This window comes from Eurytemora carolleeae, unplaced genomic scaffold (genome assembly GCF_000591075.1).
Source record: "Eurytemora carolleeae unplaced genomic scaffold, Eaff_2.0 scaffold33, whole genome shotgun sequence".
NCBI lineage: Eukaryota > Metazoa > Arthropoda > Copepoda > Calanoida > Temoridae > Eurytemora > Eurytemora carolleeae.
In genome coordinates this window covers 559536-579201 of record NW_019396220.1, presented here as the reverse complement: position 1 = coordinate 579201, position 19666 = coordinate 559536, and the positions used below count along the sequence as shown (strand labels likewise).

General features: G+C 32.2%; 1 protein-coding gene across 1 annotated transcript; it reads left to right on the top strand.

Annotated features, from left to right (window-relative positions):
• Positions 1-8511: 8511 nt before the first annotated feature.
• LOC111698494 (uncharacterized) lies at positions 8512-9323 on the top strand. The gene is made up of 2 exons (XM_023468848.1): positions 8512-8995; positions 9062-9323. Exons 1-2 carry the CDS (start codon positions 8694-8696, stop codon positions 9108-9110), a joined length of 351 nt encoding a protein of 116 aa, XP_023324616.1. The 5' UTR covers positions 8512-8693; the 3' UTR covers positions 9111-9323.
• The last annotated feature ends 10343 nt before the right edge of the window (positions 9324-19666 follow it).

Here is a 19666-nt window from a genome sequence, read left to right as displayed (position 1 = left end):
TTCGGCCTCTGTTCCCTTTTCTATCTACTTAAAATACAATTTATAAAACTAACAATACCTTTTTATAAACTAGTCTTTGTATAGAATATTAAATCTTTCAGAAAAGGGGGAGCAAGGATGTTTTCATGCCAGCTGTTAAATCTTTTAATTTTGTTAGAATTATCACAGTCTCAAAATATAAAAAAATATGTTAAAATGTTTTCCCACCATATGTTATTTATTCAGATTTACTTACCGTGGTAGGCAATATAACGAAGATGACTTTAAAATTTTGAATTTGACATTGTTTTATTTAAAACGTTAAAACATAAGTTTAGTATTAATTTTGACTTCAATACTTTAATAAAATTTTTTAAAACTTTTCAACTTCAATGTTCGGAACTTCGGATGTATAAGTAGTGTATCGTAAATGTAATTTAGACCACAATTTGACCTATCAAACATTATTGTTTCGTATTTTCTCTTTTATACTGTTTGTCAAAACGGCTGAACAGATCGGGCCCAAATTTTGTGTGGGACCTCACATGATCTCAAGGAAGGTTTATAACCGATCAAAATTTCGAAAAATTAGCCTCTAACAAAATTTGACTTTTATCAAATTTAAAAAATTCACAAAATTTTCTATAAAATCTGCGACTTTTTTAAAAATTTTATTTTACAATGTATACAAAGACAAAAACAGAAGATGGACGCGAAGTGCCATGGAAGCCTGGTATAGCTTAAACTATGAAAAGGTAGAGTAAAAATAGCAAAAACAAAAATATTTTCCACCTAATTTTTTAACATTCCTTTTCAGAATTAAGGCATGAAATTATATGTTTATGTTTCTTAACTAAAGCAAATTAACTTATAAATACAATCTACAATATTATGTGTAAGAAATGTTTACATATTATACTACTCATACACAATTACTTTTTACTAATCTAATAATATGAATTTAATTATTATTGTGCTAACTAGATAAAAAGAAAGTTAGATTATAATGGAAATTAATATTTAGATTAGGACTCCCCACTAGTGGGCATTTAGCTTTGCTCGTTTTAATCATTGGATGTATAGATAAATATATGGATTAGAAAATCAGAGTTTTAATCATTGGATGTATAGATAAATATATGGATAAGAAAATCAGAGTTTTAATCATTGGATGTATAGATAAATATATGGATAAGAAAATGAGAGTTTTAATCATTGGATGTATAGATAAATATATGGATAAGAAAATCAGAGTTTTTCGCAAAGACTCAATTGCTTTATTCTAAACATAAACAGAAACAAAAAAAGAACAATCGTTCATTTGGTTTGTTTAAAAGTTCATTCACAAAAAAGCTTCTGCCAGGGTTAAATTTTTAATGTGAAAACCAAATGCTTAGAATGAACCATTTTGATATTGGTAAAACTTCTGAAAAAATCTTAAAAGTCTGAAAAAGCGAATGAAATTAATATTAATTCACTTTGTTTGTAGTTCGACAGGTTAACTATGGAAATCTAAAGAACAACCATCACTGTGATTGAAAGGTCTCCAGTTCTCAAGCAAAAATCGATAAAAATTTTGCCAATTACTTTTTAAAAAACCAGAGCTAACAACATGTGCTTCATGGTGCTAAAATGTACATGTAAAGGGCTACAGAACAGCATAACAGAAATAGAAAGCGGTATAATCAAAGGCGTTGTGATACTTAAAAGTCGATCCTGTCTTAAAAATTGTGCATACATCTTACGAGTTGGCTTAATCTATTTGGGACAGTTTAAACAGAATTTCACAAAATTTCACATTTAACACGGAATTACAATTTCGTTTAAAAAATTTGAGAAAGGTTCATTTCGAAAAGTTCATTTTATTCTGTAAAACTGACGCCTTGTATATCCTCCAATTCACGCCAGACTAAAGTAAATTGTACGTAAGATTGAAATCTTATACATTTTTCAATTATTAAATTTGAATTAATTGAAGAGCTATTGAGAAGAAAGCTTTTAAAATAAAGGAATTGAGTCTTTGCCACAAATTCTAATTTTCTAATCTTTATATCTTTACAACCCTATGTCGTAGACCCAGGGAGTAAGGAATAGAACTGAGATATAACTGACGCGGTTCGCCCCACCATGTGATTATACATGCTTTGCAGACGGTACTTCATTTGAATAAGAAATATTTGCCTGATGTACAATTACCGCGTATACAATAACCTTTTCAGAGACTTACTTTCTTATGACAGCTACACACACATTGTTTAAATTCACATTTTTACAACAATGAATTATCTAAAAAATAAAACTCTTTATTTTCCACCTAATTGCTTTATACTTGTACTGTTAATATAATCATCAATTTTGTGATTGTAAACTCTATCTGTATACAGATACATTTATTTTAGCAATAAATTTTATCTTATCTTATATATATATATATCTTTATGTGTTAGCGACAGCTGGTACAACGGCTTGACCAAATTGGCTGCATTTTTTAAGGAAAACCATGCATGGTACCCCTTGGGGTGACAAATTCAAACATGTTTTTTTCAAAATGCATTTTTTTTCTAAATTCTAAATTGTTTTCTTTAAAATTCTAATTTTTTTATTTTAACTAAAATAGGAGATCAGCCATTTTGAATTTTATTGTTAAATATGAAATTTACTGAATCCCTGATACCTGAAGTTGTGTGAAAAGTTTCAATAAGTACAATAAGCTCCTTCTTATCCTAATCTTATCTTCATATTTAATATCTTCTAAATATATTTCTTTTATCTCAAAACATCTGGATTCTTACAAAACAGTTTTACAATTAAAGGGAGAAACCGGCTAAACATGGTAGTTGAGCTGAAAGTGCAGAATTGTTGAGAAAATTTAAAATTCATTTGATAACAATGAACCATTTTTACTGTCTACAATGATAAATAAGATGTATAGTCGTTTGAAATATTTCACCAGTTGTTTCAGTCAACAGAAGAAACGTTTATAACTCTTAAATATCATGAACAAAGCATGGAACAAGTACTATTCTACAAACTAGTTCCATGCATAGAAAAAGAAAAATAATGAACTTATATCATTGAAAATAAACTAGTAAAATTCATTTTAAAATGTTGCAGGTGTATGCAAATTCCTTCAGCTAGGGTCGCTTATTGGAGGTTTTCTTCATTTTTATTGTGAAGACGACATTTTGTAGAAATCTGCGAAATCAGCAAAGATAATGATGATAATTAAATAATCGATTCAACTATTCTACTTTGGCTTTAATCGAGAATTTCTTTCATGAGATATGTTCCTAAACAGCAAATTGGCCAATAAAATATATTTTTTACATGTTTGTCCGGGTTATTAAATAATTTTAAGAAACGTTTCTTCTGCAGCTGACCGAAACAACTTGTGAAATATTACAAACAACTTTACACTCTTATTTAAAAACTGTACACCATAAAAATGTCTCATTGGTATTACTTGAATCCTAATGTTTTTCTCTACAATGCTACCATGTCTAACCGGTCTCTCCCTTTAATAATGGACATATCGTTAGCCTGTTAAAGAATTTGTAATTTTGTTTTTCTTCAGAAAATTTATGTAGGTAATTATTTATTTATTTTTGAAAAAAAAAAATAAAAAAAGTAATTTGAGGAGGAAAAAGTTCAAAACCTCCATAAATAGAGATTGTCTAGAAAAAGTCTTAAAAATGTGTCCAAAATGTCTAAAATATCTTTACAAAATGTCTACAACAAATGTTCACAAAGATTGTTTACAAAAAATTCTACAAAAAAAGTTTACAAAACATTGCTTCTCAAATGCAAAGAGATTAGATTTGAAATCTAAAAATAATGTTAACAATATAGTCGATAAATTTTAGAAGGATCAAAAAAGTTTAAAAATCGATGGTATGGAGTTTTTCTTAGAGAATTAAACTCTTCCAAACCATTGCTTATGATTGCAAAAACATGTAAATCTGCGAATCCATGGATCCAAAGGTGAAAAATATCAATCAAAAATATTTTTTAACTTTGTTAAAAAATCCCTAACCATTAAAGTTTGTGGGCTCGGAGGGCAAAATCATATATGTGAGGGTTCGAAAATACACCCCCCCCCCATTTATAATAGACAAGAGCACAATCGAAATAGGATTAACACTATATTTTTACACAATAGAACCCTAGTTTATGGTTTAAAATATTATTAACCATGAATAGGTTCCAACTTCCAAGTCAAATTCACTTTATATTTAAATCTTGATCTCCGTCGAGGAAAATAAAATTTCACCAAATTCAAAATATATCATAATTTATTATTCATATATTGTCTAAATAAAGGTGAACTAAATATGATTTTTGCGCATACATATAACACCTGTAAATCTATATATTCAGAAAGAAGTAATCTCTATTTGTTTGTTTGTATGCCCGAGCATATCCTTTTAACCACTTTGACCGATTTGCCTTAAATAGTTGAATTTTACAGAAAAGTTCAGCTCCCAAGCAAAACTGGGTTTCCAAGCTAGTTCAGATATAAAGTGGTCAGTGTACACTCAGCTTTCAAAGCAACAACTAGGTCTTGCTAGGCGCTTCTTAAAGTATTCAGAGATACAGGGTGAGAGAGATAAAATGGCAAACTAGAGAAACTTTAGCCAGGGGTGTATAGGGGGTATACAGTATACAGAAAAAAACGGATCTTCAAGAAACATTAAAGGCCTGCATTAATCGTTAAACACTGTATTAACCTGGAGAATGGAGGTTTTTTACCTGACTGAATCCAGATTTTTCTACTGGCAGCTATAAATATACTCCTTAATAACAAGCCTGGTTAAACATCAAGGTAGCTCAGAACAGTCAGGTTCTTATACAACTCTCTCCAGTTTCTTGCAGCTGAACAGAACCCTGTGTGGAATAAAACATGGCAGTACACCCTATTTGGAAAAAAATAGAACAATAATGCAGAGAAGGAGGGTTGCCAGAAACAAGGAAAATGGAAACAGAAATTAGAATCCTGATAGGTTGTGCACCATGCACTATGATACCAGTTTATACTCTGCCCCCTGTGAGGAAAAGATGGCTGCAGACAGGGCTGTATTCTGAAGCACTTTCTGAGATGAACTTGCAAGAATCAAGAATTTTTTGTCGAAAATCTTCAATCCTTGCCTAATCAATTGTCATTATTAATGCGGAATTCAGACAATGGATCCTTAAAATTTTAAAACCCCGCAGTGGCTTTTATTTTTCCAACCTGTAAGAATATTGAGAAATATGTATTTGAAGCTGACCTTCAATCAGTTTTTGAGTCAGACATTCCTGGATCAGCAAAAAAACTGAAAACTGCTCAGCTAAAAAGAATATACAACAATATTCACTGCTCTTTTTAAAATTTTATTTAAAAGAATTTTAACTTAAAAATAAATTGTAAAAAAAATATAAAGTAGTAACTCTTTTTGTCTGTTTGTTTGTATGTCCAATCATAAACAATTAACCACTTGACCAATTTGCCTCAAATTTGAAATTGGAAAACATGTTAGAACCATGGAAATGTTCTTAGCTCATGGCTTACACATTGTAAATTAAAAAGATGGATTATTATAGATTAATTAGATTAATTGAAATTTTTATCAATCAGTACAAACATTAATTATAATCATACAGTACAAACATCAAATATGTAGTATGCTTTCGGAGTACAGTGTATGGGGAGGTTTTGTATCTTGAATTTTACTCAGAACCGTTTATTAACGATGAAATATTGCTCTATAAAAGACTGTAATAGTACGTCCTCCTATGGAAAATGTAATCCTGCACACGAGAATGGTGTAGTGGATTTTAATAGTTAAATGGAGAATAAATTCTCCACTTCATATTTGTAGAAATCACCCCTGTATTGTAACAGACAGATTGAACTTTTAAAGTGGAGCACATGACCTGTACAATAAGTAAAGGATTAGCGTACATCATCACTCTATATTCTATAATCTCGTTGGTTTACACAAAACAAAATTTTTTTTATCTAAATCTGAATTACGTATTTTTATGGTTATAGGGCCCCCCACAGTTAAGTATTAGGGTGGGGGTCCGGGGAGGGGGGGGGGGTCACCCAACCTCTTATTTATTTCCAATAAGGCTTGGCTACTTAAAAAAAAATGTTGAGACAAGTCTCAAAGTTGTGTAAATGTTATGGTTTAGTCAAGAATTTCGACCGAAAACCCGTTACTAAATTGAAAATTCTTAAAATACGATTTTTCAACCACACGCTACTTTAACTAAATCAAGTTTTTGGCGTGCTACCGACGCCCCTAAATTTTTCTTATATGGTTGTTAGAATCAATTTTATATCTAGATTATCTAGATTATCCAGAAGCAGCTGTTCTTTCTGGCACTTGCTATAAAATATATTTTTTTCTTCCAAAATAGCTTGCTGTAACAAAGACGACATCTAAATATATTGCGGGTTTACAGGATCCATTCAGGGATAAATATATGAACGAGAAAAATAAATATAAACTGAAAACATCATAAATTATTGCAAGCTAAAATTGAAAAAATGTTTGTAAACGAAAATTTTATTAGAATATATTCATTTTGTCCATTTTCACCATGAAACACAAGAAAAATGCATTTTAAGAGAAATATTTTGACGACAAAAATCCCCCTGGCCCCCTAAAATACCCCTGTGTGCCTACCCCTACCCCCATGATACCCCACTCTGCAACCCCACTCCGAATATATTGTATTTTTAAATGTCCTCAATATATATATTGTTTCAAACGAGTAAGGTTTCTCAATTTTCTGATAAATTAACCTTTTAAGATCTAAATATTTATTTTATGCTAATCCATTTAAAGATTTAAACAGGTTTACATTACATTACAAGATATAGCATTACATTTGCATCATTTTCATAATTTCCCTCAAACTTAAATCTAGTTCCGCCTTTGTAGGTCTTCGTTTAGGCTCGGGAACAGGCACAGGATTAGGTTCAGGTTCAGGGTGAGGATGAGGTTCAGTTTCAGGTTCAGCTTCAGGCTCAGAATCAGGGTTAGAGTAAGGATAGGGAGACATCTGGGACATCACCACGGAACTGGGAGTCAACTGGGACATCACCACGGAACTGGGAGTCAACTGGGACATCACCACGGAACTGGGAGTCAACTGGGACATCACCACGGAACTGGGAGTCAACTGGGACATCACCACGGAACTGGGAGTCAACTGGGACATCACCACGGAACTGGGAGTCAACTGGGACATCACCACGGAACTGGGAGTCAACTGGGACATCACCACGGAACTGGGAGTCAACTGGGACATCACCACGGAACTGGGAGTCAACTGGGACATCACCACGGAACTGGGAGTCAACTGGGACATCACCACGGAACTGGGAGTCAACTGGGACATCACCACGGAACTGGGAGTCAACTGGGACATCACCACGGAACTGGGAGTCAACTGGGACATCACCACGGAACTGGGAGTCAACTGGGACATCACCACGGAACTGGGAGTCAACTGGGACATCACCACGGAACTGGGAGTCAACTGGGACATCACCACGGAACTGGGAGTCAACTGGGACATCACCACGGAACTGGGAGTCAACTGGGACATCACCACGGAACTGGGAGTCAACTGGGACATCACCACGGAACTGGGAGTCAACTGGGACATCACCACGGAACTGGGAGTCAACTGGGACATCACCACGGAACTGGGAGTCAACTGGGACATCACCACGGAACTGGGAGTCAACTGGGACATCACCACGGAACTGGGAGTCAACTGGGACATCACCACGGAACTGGGAGTCAACTGGGACATCACCACGGAANCCAAAAAGACCGGAGTTTATAATAATTAGTATAATATATATATTTATATATATGATATAAACGAAAACTCCGGTCTTTTGCTCTTGCGGCTACATTTTTTAAAATAGAAGCCTAATTTTAATTTCCTACAACTACGCCAAATATTGCCTACCATTTTGAAAAAGTATGACAAGTTGATTGGAGGTCATCTTCATGCTTTAAAACTCCATTTTTGGTTATGTTATATATATATTATATACAATATATTATAAAGTGCGGTCTTTTGCTCTTGTGACTACGTTTTTGAAGATAGAATCCTAATTTTAATTTCCTATATTCATATATTGTCTAGAAATTTGAATTAGTAGGACAAGTGGATTGGAGGGCGTCTTCATGCTTTAAACTCCATTTAAAATGTTGATATTGACAGCTAAATTTTGAATGGAGTTTTAAAGCATGAAGACGCCCTCCAATCAATTTGTCATAATCATTCAAAGTTGTAGGCAATACATAAAAATAGAGGGAAGAAAATAAATATTAGGCCTCTATCTTCAAAAAAAAAGTTATCTCAATTCAAGCCTCCAAAATTTTTGCACCCCATGACTGGCAGCAAATCTTTAATTCAATTTTATCTCCCTCCCCCACCCCCAATTCCACTTCTCCCTCCCCAACCCCTACTTTCTCACCCACCCACTCCCTCGTCCACCCCCTAACACCACTCCCTCCCCAAATGTTTCAATTTCTGTACAGATTTTCGCAAGGTTAGGTTAGTCTTCTTTGAACTAATTGATAGAAAGAAAAAACAGAAAGGCCAATCACTCTTAAATTTTAAATTTTTTTCAGTGCACTGACTACTGCAAAACCAACAAGTTGCAAGAAAAAAAATATGAACCCTTTAAACAAAGTTACCTTGAGATGGCGAGGACCCTGGACATGATCCATATTAGACTGTCTGAACCTGGCAATGCATCCTTGACCGTCTACCTCTGTAAGGAAATAGTAGGTGACATCAATGCCATCCTACTATACTACTTTACCAAGCATCACAAACGTGTCAAATCATGCTCGATTGGTAGGGACGAATGGAATGCTTCAGTACAATCTTGCAAAGATCTTCATAAAACAATACCCAACAATATCATAAACAACTACTTTGTCATCCCCGGGAGGTTCCTCCTATCAGGGAATGGAATGGGGAATGTAAAGAGAAAGAGAAGGTAAAATATGAAATAATTGATAGATTGATTGATATTTTTTCTAATAATACTTTAATAATAATCCAGACTTATCAGAGCATTGGAGTTGGTCCTGGAGGAGATGAACCTCATCTAACCTTTGATGATGGTCCTGGAGAAGATTAACTTGGAAGAGATGTGCTAGGTCCTGAAGGAGAGAAACAAGGAGAGGAGACAAATAGAGGAGATGTTGAATGAAATGTAAGATAAGAATGGAAATGGTTTAACTTGTATAAATACTGAATGAGAATATAAAATAAATGAAATGTAATATAAGAATGGAAATGGTTCAACTTGTATAAATACCGAATGAGAATATAAAATATATGAACTGTAAGATAAGAATGGAAATGGTTCAACTTGTATAAATACTGAATGAGAATATAAAATGAATGAAATGAAATGTAATATAAGAATGGAAATGGAAGAATCTGAATAAATACTGAATTAGAATATCAGGGTTGTATTTGAACTTATATTTTCTTCAGTATATGAGTAATTGGATCTTTTATTCCCAGTCGTGTTCTTAAATTCTAAACCATGAATATGGAAATTAAATTAAATTGCAGCAAAATCTAGTTTAAGAGACTGTACGCGTAGTTTCAAGAATAGCATGTCTATTCAGAATAATACATCTTGATCACGCTTTGTCTGAAAAAAATAATAAATGACATATATTTTTGATAGGAGAAGGGTTTAAATGGTATAGTTTTTAATAGGACACGCCACAAAACAGTTTTAAGATAAACATAAAAAATTCAAATTCACAACAACGATAAATGTTTGTTTGTAAATTATTTATGGGAGAAAATAAGATTAAACCTTGGGTAGAAAATAAAAATGAATAAATTTTCAATTTGAATTCTATTCCTGTAAAGTATACACTCAAGTTCATACTTTCTCAATTTTGCAAGTCAATGCTCTTCACGTCAAACTAAAGTAAAGGAATTGAATCATTGCCACCAATTCAGTTTTTGTAAAACCTATATCTTTGCAACCTTATGATGTAAACCTTTGATATTTCAAACTTACAATATTTGATCTAATAGCCTTCATAGCCTTAAAGGTCTACGACATTGGGTTGTAACGATATTGAAATTTGAAAATCAGAGTTAGTGGCAAAATCTCAATTCCTTTTAATTCTATTCCTGTATAGTATATACTCAATTTCATACTTTCTTAATTTTTGCAAGTCAATGCTGTTCACGTCAAACTAAAATAAATTTGAATTCTATTCCTGTTTAGTATATACTCAAGTTCACTCAAGTTCATACTTTCTTAATTTTGCGAGTCAATGCTGTTCACGTCAAACTAAAATAAATTTTAGTTTTATTCCTGTATAGTATATACTCAAGTTCATACTTTCTTAATTTTGCGAGTCAATGCTGTTTATGTTCACGTCAAACTAAAGTAAATTTGAATTCTATTCCTGTATAGTATATACTCAAGTTCATACTTTCTTAATTTTGCGAGTCAATGCTGTTCATGTTCACGTCAAACTAAAGTAAATTTGAATTATATTCCTGTATAGTATATACTCAAGTTCATACTTTCTTAATTTTGCGAGTCAATGCTGTTCACGTCAAACTAAAATAAATTTGAATTCTATTCCTGTATAGTATATACTCAAGTTCATGCTTTCTCAATTTTGTGAGACAATGCTGTTCACGTCAAACTAAAGTAAATTTGAATTCTATTCCTGTTTAGTATTATACTCAAGTTCATGCTTTCTCAATTTTGTGAGACAATGCTGTTCACGTCAAACTAAAGTAAATTTGAATTCTATTCCTGTTTAGTATTATACTCAAGTTCATGCTTTCTCAATTTTGTGAGACAATGCTGTTTATGTCAAACTAAAGTATATTGAATGCAAGATTGAAATTTTTATACGTTTTCAATAATTTTCTCTAATTAAAGAGCTATTTAGAAGGACAAACCTTTTATTTTTTTTACCCGCGGATAAAATTGATTTTTCCATTGATTGTACGCAAAATTGAAACTATATAGGACCTCACGGTGGACTAGGCTCAATTTGAATTCGAACCAGTATGCCCCTTGTACCAATCTTAGTTACGCACTGCAAGTACCGGCCCAACCCTCCTATGCCCCTTGTACCAACCTTAGTTACGCACTGCAAGTACCGGCCCAACCCTCCTATGCCCCTTGTACCAACCTTAGTTACACACTGCAAGTACCGGCCCAACCCTCCTATGCCCGCTCGTTTTCAACTTTGATGACGCGGCCAGACTTTTTACAGTACTATTTAACCCCAATAGCTTAGTTTAGTGTGAGCTACCAGGTCACAAAGGTTGCCAGTGATGTCGGATAAATGTTACCTTCTTCTTCTTCTGTATACTTTGTAGTGTCTTGTTATTCATTTCTTGAATTAGAAAGAACTGGATTGAGTTGATAAGATACTTAATTGAAAGAACAGTTTAAACTTTTGATTCAAAATTTGTCATTTAAACTTATGTCGAACCTAAATAAAAAATTCCGAATGCAAAAGTCTTTGCCACAAACTTTGATTTTCAAATCTCTAAATCTTTGCAACCTAATGTTGTAAGCCTTAGATATTTCAAACTATGAATCTCTTAGGTCAAATAACCTTAGTTTGAAATATTAAAGCTTTTCGCCATCAAGTTAAAAAGATATAGGGATAGGAAAATCAGTGTTTGTGGCAAAGACTCATTTCCTTTCATGTTCTCCAAATAGATTATGAAGTGCAATTTATTAGATATCAATGAAATTTTAAAGAAATTAGGAATTTAAGGTGCTTCGCACCCTTTCTGTTAACAATTTTAAATGTGAAATGATGCTCTGAAAGTTGCCATATTCAATCGTGTTTAAAAATTTTCGCGGATTTTTCTGAATAAATTTGTGTATTTCAAAAATAATGAAATTTCGACCAGCCATGAATGGGTGAGTTGCCACTACAAATTTGGACCCAGTGGTTCAGCTGTTTTTGCGTTTATTGGACACAGACAAACAAACAGTATTTACAAGTAAAGAGACTAAATAGTAATGAATGACGTCATTTGGGTCAAATGTGACAAAGTTTTGACCTTCATTAAGTTAAAAAAATTGTAATAATTTAATTGCAAACTTAATCCCTGAAGTCTAAATTAATCAACATTATCCAGTAACTTTTCCGACACTGAAAATTCCTTCTTTCTCCTCATTATGAAAATAAAGTGTTTGCAGCAACCATATGCAGTGAAACCCTCAATAGCGAATACATCGAAAGAATACATCAAATGTCGTATTCTTCACTTTCTGCTAATGGAATGTTGCAGATATTTTTTTTTTTTAATTATATGGAACTCTTTAAAACTGTTCCCGCATATTCATTGCTATTTATTCATTTTCGCAAATACTAAAATTTATGTAATACAGTATAAAACTCATTGAAAAATTGTCAAGACGACATTTGATAAATTCTGCCGATGTATTCGTTATTAAGGGTTTCACTGTAGTTTATTTTTCCATCCCCACGAATCTTTTGATTCACTCTAAAATGTAAATTTGAAAGTTTTTTCAGGCACATTGTTGTTTATTTGGAAAAACTTTTGTCCTAGAAATAGAAAAACCGTGTTAAAGCTACATATGGGCATTAGTTTGGTGAATGAACGAAATTTTTGGGAACGAACAAAACTGTCGTGAAAAATGGTGTCGACTGTTGTTCGGTAAAAAAATCGAACGAATTTACTAAAAGGTTGTTCAGAAAAAAATAGATGGGAAATTAACGATATTTTTTAAGAACACAAAAAATCAGTATTTTTTGAACGATTAAGAAAATTATCAAAATGGGTTGTTAACGAACGATGAACAAACGAAATGAAAAAGTCGAACACGCCCATCTATAGTTAAAACTTTTCTTGTAAAGAAGATGTAAACACTTCCGTGGACTGTTGATTTATTATTGATTTTAAAAAAAATATTATTTCTTACAAACACAACAAATTGTGAATAGTTCTTCAAAAAACAGTGTTTATTTACAACTAGTTTGCTTGTCTGTTTGTAGCAATAACGTCTAAAAGGCTGAACCCATTAGACCCAAATTCGTATTTTGGGAAATAAAAAAAAAATCGAAAAAGCAATATTCAAATGTCAAAACTGTTCCTAAAAGAAGGGCGCGAAGCGCCCTGTAAGCCATCAGTGATAACAAGAAAAGTGTAGAATAAGATGACTATATAGAGGACGTGAGTCAGACTCTAATAAAACGTATAGATAACTTCCAGTATATATATTTCTTATAACTTATTACTAGAGGGTTCAGAACTAGAGTCAATATCGATATCGCACGTGTAGACTGTAGAGATCATATCAGTACTAATGCCCCGTATCCGTTCTATCTCATTCTGTTGAATCTTGTGGAACTAGTTTAACGCGGCCAGGCATCGTCTTCCACAACTACATGATATCAAGTACATTTGCCGTATCTCACGTTTATTGGACCATTTAAAGTCATAAATTGAGTCTAAATGCCGACTTCCTATTCCAAAGTTTTCAGGTTATCGCTGTAGTATGTTGAATTTAAGTAATGTTTGTAGGTTACTTTTGAATGTGAATGTTAGATATAGGAAAAATATAGAAAATCCAATTTCCAAGAATTTTTTTTCCAATTTTAGATTCTACAGAAGAAATATAGATATTATGTGAATAGTTTTTAAAATATGAATCTTAAGATCAAAGTTTTCAAATTCATTTCAACATAATTTAGTCTTGTTACAGACATTATACAGTTTTCTTAGATTTTATATAGTTTTCTTAGACATTATACAGTTCTCTTAGACATTATACAGTTCTCTTAGACATTATACAGTTCTATCAGACATTATACAGTTCTCTTAGATATTATACCACCCCGTACTAACGAGAGAGAGAAGCATTCGGTTTCATTTATTTTAAATCAAACGTGTTTTCGTCTATAACTAAACAGTCTTTAGACTTACAGATTTGTTTGTTTTATACTTTTTCGTTCATGATGTATATGCCAACAAAAAAAAATATTTTTTATAAAAGGCTATAAAATTATGTAAAAGGGGTCAAATTGTGATGGAAAGTCACAGTTTTCTGAAATATTGACAGAACCGTTAAATCCACGTGATACAGTTCTCTTAGACATTATACAGTTCTATTAGATATCATATAGTTCTCTTGGACCTTATTCAGTTCTCTTAGACATTATTCAGTTCTCTAAGATGCTATACACAATTCTCTTAGACATTATACAGTTCTCTAAGATATTATACACTTCTCATAGATATTATACAGTACTCCTAGACATTTACAGTTCTCTTAGACACTATACAGTTCTCTAAGATATTATACATAATTCTTTTAGACATTATACAGTTCTCTAAGATATATTATACACAGTTCTCTTAGACACTATACAGTCCTCTAAGATATATTATACACATTTCTCTTAGACACTATACAGTTCTCTAAGATATATTATACACATTTCTCTTAGACACTATACAGTCCTCTAAGATATATTATACACATTTCTCTTAGACACTATACAGTTCTCTAAGATATATTATACACAATTCCCTTAGACAATCCCATATCTGTTAAGCTAGCTTTTTTAACTAAAGATGTGTTTTATTGAATAACAAATTATTCTTATTTTCGAAAAATAAATAAACAAAATCATTTCCTATGAATATTGCAACAAAAACAACATACAAATAAGATTATGTAAAATCTAATTGTTTTCTTCACTACCTTGATTGCAATCAAAGTTAAGCCTAAATTAATCTTTTATAGGCTTAACATAAAATTGTTCTTTTATCTTTATTGTTTATACAATAAAAATAATTTAAAAACTTATCTACAATGTTGATAAAAAGACCAACAAATAAGTTCTGTTGGAGTTTAAAAAGAAAAATATAAACACAGATCGTGATTATATTTTTATTATATAACTCCAACAGAACCTTTTTGTTCTCTTTTACTCTTTTAGAAACTGTTAAAAGTTTCCCTTAAACCATTATCTGATTCAAAAATACGAATATTTTTTATTTTTGCTCAGACAAAAAAATTTTGACTAAAAATTCTCAAAAAGAGTCAAAATTAATGACTAAAGACTAAAAAACTAGATGTTTAACTTATCACACATTTGTAATATATCTATATGCATGAAAATTAGGAACAATATTAAAATTTTGATTAATGAGTATTGATTTAGGAATATTACTTTATATGTGCAAGCCAAAGATAATATATATATAGATATGCAGGCAGGTAGAAACCTCCTTCCTAAATTGCCTGTAGCAGACAACTAATTTTTGAACCTCTGAGAAAATGTGCAAAAAGAGACATCTATAGCAAATTGATTACTTTCTATATTCCTTTCTCCCCTTTCTGCTATCTGTAGGAAATACGCATTTGTGTTATATGTTTCTGACTTTTAGAATGAAAAGCAATTCTGAACTAATAATAGATCTAAATTAGGTTTGACTTAATTTTAAAGTTATTGAAGAACAGAAAACTGTTAAAATATTTATTTTACATAAATGAACTTAACGTGAAACAAGTGATTTTTAAATATAAATAATCTATTGGTTTTGTAGGAGCACCAATATCTCATTGTTGAAAATATTAAAATTAACTGTCCACACTATACCGTATAAATAGATGTACTTAGGAAACCCACTGTACTCTATGATACCAACTCAGTCATAAGGAAACATTTTTCGACAAATTTCACTGTACAGTATAAACCTAGCCAGGCAAAATTAGGAGAGTTATGCCCGCCCCCTGATTATAACATAAGTCTAGTTTCTTACAAATTTCTGCATTATTGTTCACATTTACTTGTTGATTTTGAAATTGAATTCAAGATGTGCACTGTGCAGTGTGCCGCATATTAACACCAATGAAACAAAAACAAAATATAGTCGTACTTACCTCGTTGGTTATATTTATTTTTAACAGACTAGAATAATATTTTTTTTCGTCGTACTGATATCTTTTGATATCTTCTAATATCAAAATTCCATTAAATAATCAAATAACTTGAAAAAGGGATACACATACGATTTCTCAAATTGGGAACATTTTTTGCCTCGAAATCTCTGGGGGGGGGGAAGGTCCTGTGGGGGACAGGGGGGCCCTGTTTCCGCCCCTGATAGCAGGGTACATTTCTGAATTGAGCGTGTAAATCTGTTTTTGGAGGGTTACTTGAAATGAAGTCGACAGTCCCTCTAATTTCGTATTTTAGGTTCTGCGGTTGATGGAACTTTGCTTAGTTTTAACTTTTTTTTTCTAGTCCTATGGATCAGAATCCTCCCGTTGGGGCATGAAAACCCCCTGAAATCAATAGATTTCACTGGTTCAGGGGGGGGGGCTGAATTCGCCTCTGGAATCCTCAATTCAAAACAAAACGAACTTTTGGTTTAATTTGAACATAACTTATTAAAAAATAATGATTTATAAAACTATATTTAAAATAATGATTTATAAAGAAGATGAACCCCTTTTGTGATGGCTGAACAACTCCTTTGTTTTGACACTTTCAATGTTGCCCTTTTTTCTATTTCTATTCGAATATTTTTGTATTTGTATTTGTATTTGTATTTGTATTTGTATTTGTATTTGTATTTGTATTTGTATTTGTATTTGTATTTGTATTTGTATTTGTGTTTGTATTTGTGTTTGCATTTGTATTTGTATTTGTATTTGTATTTGTATTTGTATTTGTTTTAGTTTCAGTTTTTTACTTGTATTTGTTTAATATAGTTGTATTCGTATTTCTATTAATATTTGTATTTGTTTTATTATTTGTTTTAATTTTATTATTAGTATTGTATTTGTGTTTGCATTTGCATTTATATTTGTATGTGTATTTGTTGTATTTGTATAGGTATTCAAATTTGTTTTTGTAATCGTATTTGTTTTTGTATTTGTTTTTGGATTTGCATTGTATTTTTTATTTTCTTATTTTTTTTTGTATATCAATTGCTGTCGGAGAGTAATCAATGGAAAAAACTAACGTTTGTTTATATTATTTTTATAAAAAAAAACATTAACTTTACTTGCAAGTTAAAATCTTACAGAGTGTGTGTATATTTGACCAAATTCTGAAATAAAGAAAAATAGAGCTTGGCAATTGTTTCCGGTGGGAAATCTATTTCTTTTGGATTTTGTACAAAATCTCTTCAATTGCAAATTCTAGCTTAAAGGAGCTATGGACGTAATTTAAAGGGCTTTTCATAAACAGAGTGACATAAACGATTCTCAACAGTACTCAAAACCCTATTTCTATGAGGTAGATCTGTAACAAATACCTAATCCATAACAGTTTTACTCCAGATGTATCTAGCCAGGTCTACTCGTTACCAAGATCAACTAGGACTAGGGCTGGGCACGTTCTGACTTTTTTAAATCGTTCCGTTCCGTTCTAGAACGAGGGCCTTCAGCTAAATCGTTCCATTCTCGTTCCTCTAATAGAAAAGAGTTGGTTTAAAAGTAAAAAAAATTACAATTTTTTAATAAAAAGTTCCTCGCGGCCGTAAATAATATTTTAAATTTAGGGTTAAAAGATTAAGCTGAGATAATTTCTGGGCTGAGCAATGTATTATTTTGTGTGAGCGGGGGGGGGGGAGGGGCGTGAGTGCTAATATCCTTAATATGTACGATCTGCTGTTTAGTCTGAGTGTTGTCAGTTTAACAGATACCAGAGAAGGGAGGGAGGGTGGCGGTCATTAAATAAAAAAATGTTTAACTATTTCTAGAGGATTTAGAACACATGCATTCGTGATTTAAAATGCGTTCCCAATTTAAACAAGTTCTTGATAATAAGAACGCGTTAACGATTTTAACCGTTCTTTTCAAGCAATTCCCGTTCCGTTCTGTTCCGTTCTTTTACTAATCGTTCCAATATTTTTAAGAACGCGTTCTAAGCGTTCGTTTTTTTCGGAACGATGGGATCGTTCTTGATCGTTCCGTTTGTTCTCGGGAAAGAACGATTGTTCCACCAGGAACGCGCCCAGCCCTAATCAGGACTAACTCTTCGTTTCTGAATGCCACAAAGGCAATATTTCTGGTTTTAAAGGACACACAGTCCCAAATCTCCAAATCTCAACCAGGCTTAACTCCCTAGTTATAAAAGGACACACAGTCTAATAAAATTGCTACACAGGCAATTTCTCAACCAGGCTTCACTCCCCGGTTCTAAATGACACTCGGGCCAAATCTTAACCAGGCTTCACTTCTCGGTTCTAAAGGATACACAGTCCACAGTCCATTGAAATTGCTACCAGGCAATTTCTCAACTCGTATAATTCAGCGAGAACCAAAAGCTCTCTTTCTAGCTTAATCAATGCTAAATCAACTATAGCAAAGATCTCTGCTCGTCATGTTTCAACGAGAACACAGACTACTTCTAATAATACCGTAATCAAACCAGAGTCTCAATCAACTAACTTTATTCAATCTTTTAGGTTACAAAGTTAAAAGGAATTGACGTACTTTAATTCCTCGATGTTATTGATATTACATGATTAAGACCATCGCATTAGGTATTTATCGCACAGTTAAAGTTTAAGGTACATATTTTAAGGATTAAAGAGATTAGATATAACGCAGATAATCTATCTCTGACCATATTTTATAGCGTAATTTAAGTATGTCGCATGATTTGAGCTAATCATGTTAACCCTATTCCTGCTGGGGGGGGGGGGCAATTTGACCCCCCCCCTGTAGTTTTTTTTACATAACTCAAAAAGTATTGGTCTGAGGCTGTTGAAATTTTCTGACTTTTCCTACATACCCAAAGCCATCCCTTTAGGCCTAAAACCGGGCTTTAATACTAACTACCTGAGTCCTCAGGCACACTGCCTGAATGACTGCTTTTTCCTGTAACAAACTAAATCTTTGTTTTGACCACTTCCACTTGTCAGATTTTGATAAAATTTAACTTTTTTGGAAAGCCTTTGACATAAGGAAACGAATTGCACAAGTTTTGCAAATAAAATTGCAATTTTTTTGCAAACAAGCTGTCAAAGGAAATTTGCACATTTTTAGTTTTTCTTGATAAAAAACTCAGGTTATTTAAAATTTAGCAAAATTTTTTGCTTATTTAAAATGGCATGGTTAAGGGCTTTTCAAAAATGTATAACTTTTCATTTTTTGGAAAATTTTTTTTTGCAAACTTTTTTACTATATAACTGGATTTTGCGATAAAAAATTCAAATTTTGCAAATTTGCAAATTTTTTTCCAGATTCTAAAAGTAGAGCACAAGAATTTTCCAATGATGAATCATTTGTCATATTTGGACATCAAAAATGGAATTTAGAGGGGGGGGGGTCAAATTGACCCCCCCCAGCATATCCTGGTTTTCAAGTACCCCTGCAGAGATAGGGTTAAGTATTCGATTGAAACGCAGTTTCAATGAATAATCTCAAGTTTAAAACATTAAATCATTTATAACGTACTAGTTACTGCAAGTTTACAGAATATACAGAAATAGTAGTTAAATAGTTATTTAGTTAAAGATGTGAAGGATATCTCACTCATGAGAAATCCCCCAAATATCTGTATTATGACACATAAGTATCCTGTAAAATTGTGCTTATTGTCTTTACATTTTTTCATTATTTAATTAAATTAAATTTAATCATTGTTTTGATTAATTAAAATTG

Bases quoted from the DNA above. Each gene is read 5' to 3' on its own strand.
- LOC111698494 (XM_023468848.1), top strand. From the start codon at position 8,694: ATGGCGAGGACCCTGGACATGATCCATATTAGACTGTCTGAACCTGGC. The intron at 8,996-9,061 runs GTAAAATATGAA...ATAATAATCCAG, and splicing joins AATGTAAAGAGAAAGAGAAG to ACTTATCAGAGCATTGGAGT.